This window comes from Cylas formicarius, unplaced genomic scaffold (assembly GCF_029955315.1).
Source record: "Cylas formicarius isolate icCylForm1 unplaced genomic scaffold, icCylForm1.1 PGA_scaffold_1__22_contigs__length_36826433, whole genome shotgun sequence".
NCBI lineage: Eukaryota > Metazoa > Arthropoda > Insecta > Coleoptera > Brentidae > Cylas > Cylas formicarius.
In genome coordinates, this window is record NW_026844264.1 from 29,672,678 (window position 1) to 29,685,758 (window position 13,081).

Genomic DNA, 13,081 nt, shown 5'->3' on the forward strand with positions numbered 1-13,081 from the left:
CTGTGTATGCAGGTGTTGGTTCCCCGGAATAACGTCAAACTAAAAGAGATTTATTTTTCACTCTTTTAGATCGCCGCGAAAACCATTTTGTGGCTATTACGACAGACGCATTGTTTGTCTATATCTTCCTTATCTTTCTGTGGGTTTTTCTTTTTCGCGCGCCCGCTTCCACGGTCTCAATAAAAGCCGCGTTTCCGAGTGAAAACGTGACGGAATGTCGTCAACTCGGCCGGTTTCGAGAAATTTTCAACACTCTGTCGCCACGGAAACTTGAAAAATGTATTCCGAGATGTGTTATGCTTAAAATTCTCGTCTACCAATTTCGCTGACCGGAAGTTTGAAGACCAGAAAATACACGAATACATTCACTGACATGACCGTCAAAATTGACAAACGTCAAAATTGAAAGCGCGGGAAATATCTCCGAAAACATCCGATTGCTCCCAAATCCGTGCTGTAAAATCCCGGAAATGCCCGACGTGGCTCGGAATGATGGAAAACGAAACTGACTTGGTAAAGTGACGCTTCCCGCACTCTAGATCGATGGGTAATTACTTATTTTACAAGATGGGTGTAAAAAAAATGTTACCGATTTTTTGGGTGGAAAGGACCTTTCTGGCATAATATTTGTCATGTATATTTAAGAGGGCTTATTATGGTACATATTTTGGTTCAAATTAAATCATTTCTGCTGCAACATATCGTGATTAAAGTCCACATTTTCAAACCGGCAATAAACGGGTGCAGGGTCGGCTTCAAAATATACTTTTTAACAAATAAAAACAAATAAATCACTTGCCGGAAATCAAAACAGTTATAGAAATCGCTTATCACAACTAATATATCTCCCTTATTTATCACAATTTTGAAAAACTGTTTTATATATTTTTTTTAAGAAGCCCCAATTAATATGGGGTTTCATAAAAGCATGGCAACACAAAAATCTATTTTCTAATTGAATACATTTTGTACATTTTACTTGTATTTTGAAATTTAAATTGCCCGCTGTATGTGTGAATCGCTTTCATTGATTGAACTGTTAAATGGAACCGTCCATCCTTATTGGCTGTAGAAGATCTGAAGGTCGGAACAAGATGGAGAAACAAGAATATCGCTTGGTATTTTCATTTTACACTCCCTTTTGAGTATTACTCTTTTGAAACAAAATTATGAACTATTACACGTTAAGTTGCTAAAAGGCGATTTTCGTTAATTACCATTACAATTAAACGTGCACTTTGAAATAGCAAATACAACATTAAACATTTTATTTTATTATTATTATTATTATTATTATATTATTTTTTTTTTGAACAATCTTCGGCCATAGTTCACTCAAATTTTAACATCTTCACCCACTCAAATCTTTATTTCATTTAAAAGTTTAAATTTACTTAGGCGCTAAACTCTTGGAGATACAAAACTTAACAATGAGGCGTCACATTGTAATATCTTCCTTGGCTAAGGAAGCGACTAAGAATTCCACAGTAACGTCAATTTTTAGTAATTTAAATGCCTCAGATATTTTTGTATTGCCCCTTTGTTATGAAAGCCCTGTATTATTAAAAATATTTTTAAAGAATTTATGTCTTGGTTTTATCAAAACAATTTTTCAAAACAGCGATAAAAAATGGGATAATCAAAGTTTACTGAAAAGGATATTATATGTTCAAAAGAATAATGAGAGTATAATTTGAATCAATCTATTAGGCCCAGATTATAATCTAAATGGTAATTAGTATCTAATTGATTTCCGCGAAGCGTTTAAAAATTGTTGTAAAACTGGGATGTCTTTTGTTGCAACGCTCATTCTAGGATAATGAATCATTTGCACCCGAGGGGATTCTTATGTAATTCTATATTCATTGTGAATGGAAATGGAAAAAAAACCGTAGCAAATCTTAGAAATATCGGTGCTAAAGAAAAATAGCAGATAAAGTAAATACCCATTCATATTAAATGTGCGAGATTTTTTTTATTATAATATTTTACGTCATACATTGGTTAATTGGTATCTTTTTATAAAACTTCTGGACATAAAATTTGATTCGATTAAACTAAAATTCTTGCATGTAATCAATTCTTCTACCAATAAAAAATCCGAGGGTCTCTACCTGTCACCAATATGGGAATCAGTCATCCGAGACGGTGTTTATGCTCCTCATTTAGCTCCGCCCCCCTCAAACAATATAAAAGAAGGTAGGTACAGAGTAAAATACGACCCAGTTTCAGTCAAACCCTGGAGAAGCCAACAGGATGATTGGCGAAACGTTAGCTAGTTCTACTCGACAAAAACCGACGCAAAAGAAATCCAGAACTTTTGTAAAAAGTATTACAGTACCCTATGGAAGTTTCTTTGAAAAATGGTAATGTTGATATCTATTAAGTATTAACTTCTGCTTAAACCTTAACCAAGTTTTGTTAAGATTTACCCACAGGTTATCGTAATCAATGTACTTGTTACCTTAAAAATAATTATTGGCAGTGGATACGCAATATAATTATATGGTCTAAGTATATTTCTTTACTAAAAAAATATCCAGAGTGCTGAAGTGTCATTTTGAGGCGCCAGCTTTGTGATTTTGTAAATGGGTACTTTGACCTTTATCAGTGGTGACAGTTAGGTCACATGTTTCTCAGTTAATGTATTACTTCAGTTTTGCAATGCACTCAAAACATAATGGTCCTACGACACCTTTTCAGTCATTCGTTTATTAAACACCAGCTTCGCTCGTGCCAAATGAAACTCGTGATTAAAATGACGTTTATCAAATTTTGTTGCTATATATGCTATATTTGCAGCGAATTGGATCAGCAACGGTCATATTATGTTCCACATGTAGGGTTGTGGAATGACCTCTTTATTTTTTTTTGTCATTTGAACGAAATACATCTAAAAATACTATAATAATAATAATAAACTGTCTTTATTGAAAATCAAAATGTTACAATATTAGTAAAAATACAAGAGTCGCGACATTCCCAATTTGCGCTCTTTCATGTAACCACAAGAACAAGAGCACCAAGATCATAATTGTCAACAAAATACACACCCGTATAGACAACGTAAACACAAGAAATAGACGCACAATATTAACGTTTTTTGAAGGACTTTATTGTGGTGAGGAACGTTATAGCATAATTTAACTGCTTTATAGCTAAAAGATCTCTGGAAAGTTACCGAAGTGTGTCTAGAAACGCAATATCTTAAACAATGAAGGGTGTCTCGATTATGAATATCATTTCCTCTGCAAAGTTTATCAAACAAGTACGACCGGGTCTTATTGGAGTTTAGTAAAAAGACAAAAGTGGCTAACTGAACTTTATATCGGTCCTCCAGCTTGAGCCAACCAAACTCAGAGAGGCACTGTGAAATATGGTTATACTTTCTAAGATTGTAATTGAAACGAATACGTCGTTGGAGTCTCTTCTTATCTCGATAAACTATAGCTATAGAAAATGTTTATGAATATACAATGTCCTCAACTTATAGAAGGATGTTTCTAAAACCAAGCCAACATGCTTAGAAAACCGCAAGTCAGCGTCAAACCATAATCCTAAATTTTTGCACCCCTCTGAAGAAGGAGAGATAATCTCATCATTTAGTGTAATCTTAAAAGAAACGTTTTTTACAATATCTTCCCTTTTATTTCCAAATAACAGCATCACTGTTTTGTTAATACTCAATAAGATGTTGTGAGCCACAGATACCTCCGAAATTATTTTTATATCCAAATTTATTTTAGTACCGGCATTTAAAGCTTCACTACCAACAAAAGATAAATATAACTGAGTATCATCGGCGTATTGATGAGATTTACAAAATTTAAGAAATGTTGAGAAGTCAGCTGTATAAACTGAGAAAGAATTGGTGCCAGAATACTCCCCTGGGGAACACCCCTCTCCAAATCAATGACATCTGATTGAGTATTTCCTATAAATACTCTTTGGTATCTCTGACCCAGAAAATTTAAAAAAAAAAGGAAGAGCAGTACCTTTTATTCCAGTTTAGTTAGGAGAAGGAAATCATCCAAGGTGATATAGTTCAAGAGTATGAGACAAGAGTTTAATTTAGAATCCGCTGCTCTCAATAAATCATCAGTAACATGAAGCAAGGCAGAAGTGCTGTGAAGAGGTCGAAAACCAGATTGAGTGTCCGGGAGGATTTGGTTATCGCAACTGACGAAGTTGTTTAGCTGCAATTTTTTCAATAATCTTTGAGATGGTTGGCAGCAAACTGATAGGTTTAAAATCAATAATGCCACTTGGTCACCCTTTCTTTGGAACAGGTATAACTTCAGCTTGTTTCCATGAGTCCGGGAGAACCCCGGTCAGCAGACACTTTTTAAGAAGGAAAGTGATATGATCGCGTAAATATGGAGTAGTCAAAAGAATAATTTTTATATCAACATTATCTGAGCCATGAGCGTTAGTTTTAATACTAATCAAAGTTTTATTAACTTCCTCAGGGTAAACTTTAGCAAAACGGAATGAACTAGAACCAAATTGTTTATTAATATAATTTGCCGACACAAACCCCGGATCAATACCACCAACAGCTCCAAAAGAAGTAAAAGCAACATTAAAACTATCAGGTTGGCCAAAATTGTTTTCAAACATTAAAGTAGGATTGCTGTGCCCTCGAAGTCTCCTCAAAGTACGCCAAAAATATTCAGGATCAGCCTTAAATGTACTTGCCAAATTGGTATTTAAAACATTTTTTAACTAGTCAATTAAGAAGTGGTCAACTGACTACGGTCAATTGACCAGCCCCAACACTATCCACATATAACAAACACGGGTTTTTATTGCAGTATTTTTTTTCTTATACAGGGCTGTCGAATATCTTATATCACTATAAAATTTCTATAACAAATGTGGTGACAAATGTTGTTAAAAATATACACAATTTTCTAAATAATTGTCAAACAAGAAAAGATGTTAAATTCATTTATAGAAGAAATGAATAACAATAACTTTTTTTTGCAACAATGTATCTTCTGATATACAGACAGATATGACATTTTTACGTTTTTTAACTACAAACAATCACTCTGTTAAACAGGGTAAATGAATATAAAAAAAACGTTTTCTTTAAGCATGAAGGCGCGATAAACTTGTCACATAAGTTTTTCACACAAGTTTTTCAAGTTTTAAAATAAGTGATGGGCTAGAAATTTTATACTAATTTAAAAATAACAATTTATAAATGTTTTTGAATTGTTCCTTAGTCCTATTAATATTTCCACATTTATAATTTCATCTTATCTATATCTATATCTATATCTTATATATATATATATATATATATATATATATATATATATATATATATATATATATATATATATATATATATATATATATATATATATATATATATATATATATATATATATATATATATATATATATATATCTTATCTATATCTATATCTATATCTTATATATATCTACTATCGTTTTTAAGAAATGACCTTGAAGCATTCAGCAACCAACAGATCGCCAATAAGTTTGGATCCGGCATTCTTATGGCAGTATTTTCTCAACTTTCTCAAAAACGAGTTAAGTATACAGAAATCGCTGTTTAGTAGTAGGGCCAGTATATTATCCAACAGCTATGTTAATGTTCGACGTTTATTCGACAAAGTTCTTGTTATTTTTAACAAAAACTCAACGTATTTGGCACTTGTTTGAGTTGGTTTTGGTTCCGAAGTAAAAATTCACGTCATCTCTTAAAATGCGCAAAAAGGGCCCGTTAACGGCAAAATTCGAAGAAAAATTCAAAAAAAAAGCAGAATATTCGCAAGACGGGGCCCGACGTCGCAGAAATATGCGAGCGAATGGCACGACAAATTTCGGGCATCCTCATTATTGGGCTCATCTTTTAGGTTTCGCGGCGCTCAATTAAAAGGCTAATTGGATACGCGGAATTACTTTAATTAGGGGGCGCCGACGTTAGGGGAGAGCAAAAAGATTCGCCCGTATACGCAAAAATGCGCCTCCGTGCCACCGTCCTTCGAACAACAAGTCAGACAGAGGCAGAGATAATAAAAGTGTACGAACGACAAACTAACTCCGATGCACTACTACTTTAATTTTAGTAACAAAAAGAAACCGGTGCGCCAATTCAGATTATCAGGCATAGGTATAGTCGGTCAACAAGGCGTCTAAATCGGAAAAAGGGCTGACAATAACAACAAATAATTTTTTTTTATTTAATTTAATAATTTAATATTATATTTTAATTTAATGTTTCATATTTTAAAGCAAAATGTTTATTTTTAGCGTCTTAGTTACGTTTGTAGATACACGAAGTGTGTTCAAAAAGTCAGGTGACTTTTAAGTTTTATCAAAAAGTATTTAATTATTTATCAAAATTAATATTGTCCCCTTCAAAGTAATCCCCTCCCCCAGACGTAATACACTTGTACGAATGTCTTTTGCAATCCTCGAAGCACTAATGGTAAACACTTTCTGGTATATTCTTGAGTTCATCCGGCGATTTTTTCTTTATCTCCTCAATCGTTCCAAACCTCCTTCCTTTCATGGGTTTCTTGAGTTTTGGGAACAGGAAAAAAATCGCAGGGGGCGAGATTCGGTGAATATGGTGGCTGAGCCATGTTTATGGTCTTGGTTTTGACCAAAAAAATAGACAAAAGGAACGATGAGTGAGCAGGTGGATCATGGTGATGCAAAATCCATGAATTGTTTTCCCACACTTCGCATTGCTTCTCGCAAACGGCGCATAACTTCACTTCACTTTTACTTATTGACCGTACGACCTTGTGGTAGGAACTCTTGATGTACTACGCCACTATAATCAAAGAAAACAGTAAGTAAAACCTTGACATTTGTTTAAACTTGACGTACTTTGTTTTCGATCTTGGCGATTCTGGGAGCTTCAGTTATTGACGTGCTGCACTATATTCCATTTTTACACAAAATGTTATGCAAATTCATTGTTCTATTTTTTTGACAGCTGAAAATCGCCGAACACACAAAACACGTCTAACGCTTCTGTCTCACAAAAAAAGTAAATGTACAAACTGGTTCAAACTATGAACATATGTTAGAGGCATGTGTGCCAACATAACAAAAAAAAATTGAAGATCGAATGCCCGATTACAAAAGTCACCTTACTTTTTGAACACACCTCATACTATGACATTAAAAAATACCTACATGGTGTCCGCTATAAGTTGACAATTTTTACAAAGTTTGCAAGTTATCTCTTTTTTAAAATTATACACCATGTAACTTATTATTTCATACAATTTGCCTGTCAAAGAACTTCATTTTTTTATATAAAGTATTTCACTTTATTTGAAAAAACTATATGACAAAAAGCGGTTCTTAAATGTTTCATATCTCGACACACACTTAACTTAAATTTAATTTAAAAATATTTAATAAAGAAGTCATTTAATTTACTCAAAGATATAAACATATCAAGGCTCTGTCTGCAATTAAAACTCAGTAGGTAAATGTTGAAATATGTAATATTTTTGTCATGTGATAATATTCTGTAATAACAAGAATACATATTTTGATAAAATACTACCGAAAAATGGCACATCCAAACCGTCTAATTGCAGCCAGACTTTTGATTTTGGTTGGTTTTTGGAGATATTCGAAATTTGAAGGAAAATGAGACCCAGAATGAGAGACATAGGGAGCAAAAAATTTGCTCTCTTATTTTGCTTAATAAGAATTTTGTTGTATTAATTTTGATTTGTCGGAATCGCTTTGTGTGAGACGTAGCCATAAAAACTGACAAACCACAAAATACCACCGGTGGCTGAAATCTACCGAACAGGCGGAACTTGTAAGGGGATATATATTTTTTACACTTCGCTAAAACCACTTTACGTACATTTTCAAAATCTGCTTACTCCACGTTTGCTGACTCAAAATATTCGTTTATCAAATGAAAATAGAAAAGCTGACGATGCGATGCTTCTTGCTTTTATCTAAATAATTTATACGTTGATGCCGGAAGTTTAGGTGCCGCCTGCCTCCATTTTTGGCTCAGTGTATGTGGTTCGACCCAACGCAACGATCTGTTTAATGTTCCGTTATTTTCGTGAACGCGCTAATCGGTTTTTCAGTTTTTCCGTTCGTTTTTTTTTTCTTTTATAATCATTAAAACAAACTACCGAAAGTTTTAAACAGTACAAAATTCGAAACGGGATTAATATTTTTTTAAATCATACAAATTTTTTGAATGGATGATTTCGCTCATACTAATTTTCAGTTAATGCTGCTAGTGAAAGGACGGCTCACTTTTGTTTCATGAGTTTTGCTATTAGAGAAAGTAGATCAAATTGTGGTGCTCGTTAGGTTTACATTATAGTCGCAGTCTCTTCAAGTATAAAAAAAAAATTTTGACTTCCTATCGGACATTTTTATCACGAGCATTTCACAATTGCCATGTTTTTTCCTTAGCAAATTGTCGAAAATTGTCTCTAATGAAAGTCTAACCAAAACCAAGGATAAAGTTAGAGAAACCAGCTTCTGAAAATGATTGATACTTATAAATTCGCATTATCTAGATCCACACAGGTTAAAATCCTAACTAAACGTGAATAGCCGTGACCATAAACCCTTTCAGGACGGCACCATTTTGCCGCAAAAGTGCCACACAGACGGCTGTTTTTTACGTGCCCTGTGGACGAATATCATATATATCGGTAATGGAAATATACTTGTATGACCCCCTATAAAAACGCAAAAAAATACTTTTTTTAATAGAATAACTTTATTTTAATTTAAAATGTATTTTTTGAACTAACAAGCTTTTGAAAAATATTAAAAAATGTAAATGAACTTATACAAAATATTTTTAAATCAAAATATAAAACTCATTATAAAAAATGCCTATAGTATTTGTTAGAATTTTTCCTTTGTGTGGTAAATCTGAAAACATTACACACAAGCCTTTGTCACATTCCTTACACATATATCTGGAAACCTTTCATTGTTTTTCCTTTACTGTTGTATGTGACCATACAACAGATCTTCTGGATTTTTGTCTTTTCGATTGAGGAAACTAATGTGGGGAAATGTCTGTTCTGTAGTCTAGCTATATCAGCAGTTGCAGAAACGAAAGTGGGCTTGTTGGCATTGGATTTGTATCTGCAACAATAAAAATTAACGTAATTAAACAGAAGAACTTGAAAAAAATCACCAATATATGTGAATAATAGCCAATAAAATGTATACAAATGAATACAAAATAAAATTTTTGAAATTTTAATTAACTTTTGAAACCCTTCATTTTTTGTTGTTACGGTATTAAATTTATCAAGAATAATTTTCCCTGTTCAGCGTGGAACTTTTTTCAACAAATGTTCGCACTCTTCTACTAGTGAAATTGACTCTAACAAAGACATTTGTTCGGTCTCCAATTTTTTAATAAAGCTTCTTAAAAAATTAAAATCATTTTTGATATGTGTAAGTTCCTATTTTTCATTACAATGTTTTTTATTTGATTAAAGTGATTCGCGTGAAATAAGGCTGAGTCTAACCCCGTTCGCCATCGAGTAATTCAGTCTCGGTCGCTCGGACAGCAAATAAAATGTTTAAAATGCTTCACAAGCACCATCAGTGATAATTTTCAGAAGACGTTGTTAAAAATCACATTAGTCAAATAAGAAATGGGACGAGGGCTTAATCTTTAGGTAACGGGATTTGAGGGCTATAAACAGAAAGTCCACAATATTGCAGATAAAGTCTGTTCATAGATATAAGAAAGTGACTAACTGATACGAATTAAGGAAAGAATGAAATATGGCCGTACTTTGCTTAGAATTTAATTATTTGGGATTTTGTTAGGAAAGATACTAAACAATATTTATTTATTTATGTTTGAATCTAAAATAAAATTACAAATTATTTTTATTACCTACTTAAATTACTTAAAATTATTCACATAATATATCGCTACGATATACTATTGCTCTGCTTTTTATTATTACTTATCACAGACGTATACCTTTTGTAGGTTCAAGCTTTAGGTAAAACGGGATTTGAAGGCTATAAATAGAAAGTCTTTTACGATGAATGAAGTCTAACAGTCCCACAAGAATTTGTTTTTTTTTCTTGAAGAATATATGATAAGATCGCACTGCTATAGAAATTATCTGTAAATAGGGAATGACCTTTGTTTAGATACGGTTTCATCAGCTGAGCTACTATATTACCAGTGACTCCTAATCCTGTAATGTTTTCTTCTGGATTATATTGTGTCCTTGCCAATATAGACAAGAAATCTTCCTTTAAACAGTATCATAGTTTCATCAATCACTAGGTTTCCAAAACAATAGAATTGTGATTGAAATCTTTGCTTTATTTGTTCTAATTTGTTGTATCCGTCTCTTGCCATTTTTTGGCTAAAGACTGGAAAGTATAAAAGAAGATCTGTTGACCACTCTTTCCGTTTATTTTCATCTACCACTGGATCCTTTCACTATCTGATCCCAACAATTTCTTGAGACTCCTTACTTCCGCGTCTATTAGTCCGCAATAATCACGTGGTGTGATGTTTGACAGATGCGCGCGCCTCTCTGGTTGAGTGCGGGCCATACAGACGAGCGTCACATATATCGGACAGTGGCCCATATATATGGCGCTAGTCCATATGCCATATATCTAGTCATGATATATCTTGGCTGATTTATCATACAGACGTCTTTAAAACCTAAAAAATGCCTGACTATATATCGGTCAGCCGTCTGTGAGGCAATTTTCCCACTGTCAAATATATATGTCAACCGTCTTAAAATGTTTAAATTCTACCTGGAAAAATATAAGTCAAACATAACATATTTCTAACATTGTTCTCTCCTAGGCGTCAAGTTGAAACGACCCAGGGAATGCTGTTGAAATGATCCCACCAATGACTTCAGCATTATGACCGTCATCAGTCGAAATCGAATATGTCGCCGCTTAAGTCCCAAGGGGTTTGCAATCACTGCGATTGGGTTGACACTACTCCTATGTCTCTACTACACCAGGTAAGATCATAAAATGTGATTTTTGACATGAGAAATCCCTCTCCGTGAATAATTTTTGGGACAAATTGTAGAGGGCACTACGTATGGTACTTTTCGTGCTTTAGATACTTCCTAATTTTTTTGCACTTGCATATAATTGAGCTAATATGAGACCTTAACAGCGTGTTTAATATTATTTATTTAAGATTTTGGCAACAAGAGACTCAAAAAAACTTTGACATCAATGAAAACAATTTTATGAAAATATAAATTTAATTTTAAACTAAATTAAAATACAAAAGCTATTCATAAAAAAAGGTTTATAATGGGCAATAATTGTTCTCAAATGATTTCGACTAACTGTGATACATTTAGGGACGCGTTTATTGACAGACTGCGTTATTTTGCATTTTCAATCCTGTGCCATAGTTCATTTTGAGTAAGTGGTCCCACGATAAATCCAACCATAAGGAAGTTAATTATTTAGTCTCTAACGTGTTTCGACAAGTCCGCCGGAGCGAAATCTTGCATAAAAATAATTGCCTTTCTTAACTGTAAGGACTAAAAACAGCCAGCAAAGAAATTCACCAGTACCTAAGTGTCTTTATCGCATTTGTTTTACTCAAAGCCTACTTTGAAGAATTTTGCAGATATTTTATCGTCTCGGTTTTCGTCAGAGCCTACATTGCACTATTTTAAACCCTTTCATTGTAATTATGTAATTACTATTGGGTTGTTCGGAAAGTCATTTCGTTTTTTTTGGGGAACATGAAAGACAGTTTTCGTATAATGAATAAATATTTTATTAAATTGTATATTGGCCATTCTGGTCCAACACCTTTTGCCATCTTTCTGGCAGCAACATAATTCCCCTCTCATAAAAGTTTTGGTCCTTGCTGGCAAAAAACTGGTTCAGGTGGTTTTTGACATCTTCATTTGAGGTAAAGGTTTTGCCATCCAAAAAATTTTGCAGGGACCGGAACAAATAGTAGTCGGAAGGCGCCAGATCTGGAGAATATGGTGGATGTTGCAGTACGTCCCATTCAAGCTGTAAAAGTTTTTGGCGAGTGACCAAACTTGTGTGAGGTCTCGCATTATCCTGGTGGAACACTACACCCTTCCTGTTGATTAATTTGGGCCCCTTCTCTTTAAGTGAATCATTCAATTTGTCCAGTTGATGACAATAGACTTCTGAATTAATCGTTGTATTGTCCGGCAAAAGCTCAAAAAAAACGATTCCTTTGACATCCCACCAACCGGAGAGCATCACCTTTTTTTGGTGAATGTTGGCTTTTGACACGCTTTGAGCCGGTTCATCTTTTCCGCTCCATGACCTCTTGCGTTTAACATTGTTGTATACAACCCATTTTTCGTCCCCAGTAATAATCCGCTTCAAAAATGGATCATTTTCTTGACGTTTGAGGAGTGAATCACACACGTCAACGCGACGACACAAATTTCGCTCCGTAAGGACATGGGGCACCTACACATCGAGCTTCGAGGTTAAGCCCATGTCCATGCCTTCAATTTAATCTCTCACCGATCTCTCGTGTGGTTATTCGCCGATTTGCATCAACTAATGCCTTTATCGCATCTTTGTCAGCTTCGACCGGCCTTCCAGACCGTGGTGCATCTTCGACATCAAAATTGGCGGATCGAAATTTTGCAAACCAGTTCTGGCACTGGCGTACTGTTAACACGCCTTCTCCATACACATCCGTCAATTTTTTTCTGGCTTGGACAGCATTTTTACCTTTTCTGAAGTAAAAAAGTAAAATATGACGAAAATGCTGCTTATTGCTCTCCATATTTAAAAGGGCACCAACCAAAAACTACTGCGTAGAATTAATAGAACTTTTTCACACACAAGCCTTGCAATATCAGCTCTCAAGACATATAATGGTTATGCGGCTTAAGTGTGAAGTTGGTTTCGAAAAAACGTAATTAAGTCCTCTGACGGGAAAAAACGAAATGACTTTCCGAACAACCTTATATATTAGTGTATTGTAATTACGTGTGTGTAAAAAGGTGTAATGTTTATTAAAAATCTGCATACACTAATTCTCGAAAAAGTTAGGACGTAT

General features: G+C 34.0%; 1 protein-coding gene across 1 annotated transcript in view; it reads left to right on the forward strand.

Moving 5' to 3' along the window:
* Nucleotides 1-13,081, forward strand: part of LOC132697378 (alpha-mannosidase 2) — a 42,159-nt gene that overhangs the window by 9,581 nt on the left and 19,497 nt on the right. The window contains exon 2 of the mRNA XM_060662837.1: nucleotides 10,853-11,018. Within this exon, the coding sequence (XP_060518820.1) occupies nucleotides 10,915-11,018 (104 nt within the window). The 5' untranslated portion in view covers nucleotides 10,853-10,914. The remainder of the gene's footprint in view (nucleotides 1-10,852; nucleotides 11,019-13,081) is intronic.